Source organism: Arachis ipaensis, chromosome B01 (assembly GCF_000816755.2).
Source record: "Arachis ipaensis cultivar K30076 chromosome B01, Araip1.1, whole genome shotgun sequence".
NCBI classification, from domain to species: Eukaryota; Viridiplantae; Streptophyta; class Magnoliopsida; order Fabales; family Fabaceae; genus Arachis; species Arachis ipaensis.
Genome location: NC_029785.2, coordinates 5,198,729 through 5,202,476, shown reverse-complemented (window position 1 = coordinate 5,202,476; position 3,748 = coordinate 5,198,729). Strand labels below are relative to the sequence as shown.

At 39.8% G+C, this 3,748-nt stretch overlaps 1 protein-coding gene across 1 annotated transcript; it reads right to left on the bottom strand.

The window, feature by feature from the left end:
- LOC107644886 (pentatricopeptide repeat-containing protein At4g20740) lies at window positions 31-3,743 on the bottom strand (the record flags this gene model as incomplete). Its single annotated transcript, XM_016348840.2, has 3 exons — window positions 31-375; window positions 1,028-1,186; window positions 1,456-3,743. A coding segment is annotated over one exon (2,064 nt), but the record flags the coding sequence as incomplete, so codon positions are not given.

Genomic DNA, 3,748 nt, shown 5'->3' with positions numbered 1-3,748 from the left:
TGCATGAGAATTACTAACAAGCATGTCACATCACATGCAAATGTCTTGTCATAAAGCAATTTTCTAACACTAATGAATTGCTAATTTCTCCTCGAGAAGAGAATCGCTTAATTAATATTATGATATTGTCTGGCTGTTATTGTTGAGGAGACAAGAATCACTTTATGGTTGTTGAAAGTTGTAACTAAACCCTAAGCTTAGTTATAAAACTAGAGACCATGACAAATTAATGCTTTTTTCCTACAAGGTGCCTTGCACATCAGGGAAAAAGTAATCTTAAGTATCTTACCATGGCTTTAGCTAGTTGACTGAAAATTCTCCCCAAATAATTTTAACATGCTTTATCAAGGTATATCACCATATATGATGAACCACCTGCATATGCACAAGAACACAAGCCATTAGATTTGTGGTAAAAAACTACAGTAGTGTAAAAGCATCTCAAATGTATGTGTATCAACATAGATACAACAAAGCCTTATCAATAGAGGTAGGCTACATGATCAAACAACACCATTCTCTTTTGATAAGTTCTTCAAAGTTATCCTTGTCTCCTCATATTCCTAGCAACCGGTTTATCCCTTCATCTGATCCACCTTCCCGGTAGTATTACTAAAATCATGTTTACATGGACACTGTGTTATCAAAGCGTAAATGTAGCTGACCCTTCTTGTTACCGGGAAAAATGGAAAACTTGATTGGTTATTTCGAAGTTACAGTGTTGCACAAAAAAGAGCAGGGTATCCAACTATTATCATAGTAAAGATATTTGGCTGAAGATGATAAACAACTCAAATATTCAATAGGGGGAAACTAAAACAGAAATTATAAGTAGAGCATGAATAACAAATCTCTATAGCTGGAAGCTTGGGACTAATTCGTCGCTAATCTCTAAATGCTTTGAAATGATATTTGGCATGAAGTGAAACTGTTATATAAGCAAAGAAAAGAACTCGGAACAGAAAACAAGTCCCTACAAAATGTGCATGCTAATCTAATAATAATTGTGAATTGTTTTAATACATACTTTTGCTCTTGAGATATCAACAGCAATGGTGAATTGTGCTTCACAAATCTTCGTCTGTCCTATTAAATATTAAATTAGTTCCACTTCGGCTCCTTAGGAAAGCATCTTCCTGTATATAATGTTCCAACAAAATGCATCTTGTCGGAATCATCACTGGACCTGAGAAATGAAATTGAGAAGTTACAACAAAGTTTTTTCAATGGGTTACAAGACCTAATGAGAGGAGTGAGAGGATAAGATAAGGAGAAGGATCAAGTGTGAGTAAAAGGATTTCGTATTAACACTTGTATCTATGTAATACTCTTAATTCTACTCATCAAACAATACATTTATGTAAAAAAAATCATGAAGCAACGATGAGCTTATGCTATGGATTAATATCGAATGCACCGAGGTGACATTATTTTGTCAAAGAAGCAACAGATTACCTCGACAGAACTATGGATTATGAGTTATGTCCAGCAACCCAAGTCTGATGCTTTGAAAAATCATTTAAAGCTACCACCACACATATGAACCACAAGAAATAAGATGTTTGAGAAGCAGCCAACCACACCATTGGAACTCTTCATTCCCTACTGCTTTTCTGCATCACTATGCATATTCAACATGTTGAGAGAAGAAATACATCAATTGATCTGCACAACAGTTTTCAACTTGGCAAAAACTTAAAACCCTTTGATTTTAGTTTAGATTCTAAACCGAAGAGCTTAATTCCTGATAGCACCAAGTCTGCGGTCCTTTGCTTTGTGTGATTGATTAGTAATTCGTCATACACAATGGTGTCAGCTTCGGTTAACAATCTGCGATCCCTCAAGTTTGAAAAAACCTTCCTGGCCTCTTCAATTGTTCCGTGCTTAGACATGCCAGATATAACTGCAGCACATGCCACAATGTCCAGAGGGCAACCCTGTTGCATCATCTCATTCAATACTTCAATCACTTTCTCGGCATCATTTGACTTACATGAGTGAATGATGGTAAGACTATATTTGAATTCCATAGGACCACTGTCTATGTTGGCAAGGCAATCACGGACAAGCATCATACCTGCATCAATCTCGCCAATTTTACAAAGCCCCTTGGCAAGGAAACTGTAAGCAGCAACAGAAGGAATACAAGACATCTCAATGATCTTATTGTGATACTCACATGCCTCCTGAATTTTACCAAGATCAACATGGCATAGAATTGTTATACTGTATGTAAATGAGTCAGGTTTCAAGTTTGAGGCATTCATTTCGTCAAAGAGTAATAGAGCCTTCTTTATCTCACCAACCTTGTGTAGAGAATCCATAAGAATATTGTACATTTCGACACTAATATAACCTTTTGCCTTCAAGTGTGTAAAAGCCTCTAATGCTACTAATGGTCCCTCCTTCACCAGAAGGGATAAGAATTTGGCAAGATCATCAATAACTGGAAAACCTAACTTCTCCATCTGCTTGAGAAGCTTGAAGAGTTCTTCCATTTTTTTTGCTTTAGCATAACACAGCAACAATGGTTTCACTGATAAAAAATTTGGCTCAAGGCCCTCCTTAATAGTAACTTGGAAAAGCTTGTAAGCCTTCTCAATCTTATTCACATTGCACAAGCCTTCAATAAGGGAATTATAAATTTCTAAATCCGCCCTATATCCTGAGTTAACCAAATCCTTCAACAAATCGAAAGCCACACCAATCTTCTTTTCCGCCACAAACGACTCTATAAGTGACCCATATATAGCTCTATCTATCAAATGACCCTTACTCTTCATCTCCTTGAAGAACTCATAACCCTCTTCAACCCTCCCTCCTTTCGACAACCCTATAATTATAGTAGCATAAGCCATCACATCAGCCTGAACCTTATCCTTCTTCATTTCTTCCCAAACCCTCAAACAACCATCCAAATTTCCCTCCGGAACCAGCATCCGAACCAAAGCGGTATAAGCAAACACGTCCGGCTTGCACAAATTCACTCTCATTCTCTCCAAAACCTCCAGCATTTCGTCGATTCGCCCGGCCTTACACAGCCCCTTAATCAAAATCATGAAAGTAACAGCCTCTTCCACCAATCCATCCTCCCTAAAATCGTCATAAACCGAGAGCGCAAGATCCAAATGATCCGTCTTTACCAACGCATCCATAACCCTATTATACAAAAATACCCTAGGCTTAACGCCAAACTTCTTCATCTTCTCATACACATAGTAAACCCTAAGTCCCCTATTGGCATCAGAATGCATTCTAATCAAAATCTCAAACTGCTTCTCACTGGGGGGTTTCCCCTGCGAGTCCATAAGTTCGGGCAGCTGGTCAGCTGCCCGGAACCGATTGCTACGGTTCAAGCAATAAGCAAAAGCATTATAGGATGCAAAATTATGGTGGAAGCCTTTCTGCTTACCAGCCCAATGGAAGAATTTGGAGGCGAGGGTAGGGTTTGTTTGGAGCTTGAGAACCTCAGCAACGAGGGTGGGTGGGACCCTACGGAGTTTGTTGAGCTCGGAAACCACGGAGGGGCCCCAGGTGTGGCGGTTCTTGCGGAATGCGTCGATGATGAATCGGGCGATGGGAGAGAGGCGAGGGGAGGAGGAGAATGAGAATGAAGGAGACGGGGAAGGAGGTGGTGAGGGGTTTTGGGGGAGGAAATGAGGGTCCCACTTGTGAATGTCGAAGGGAATGGAGGGTTTCGAGGGGGGTTTCTGGGGTTTGAGGGTTTGGCGGTTCGAGAAGAGACCGC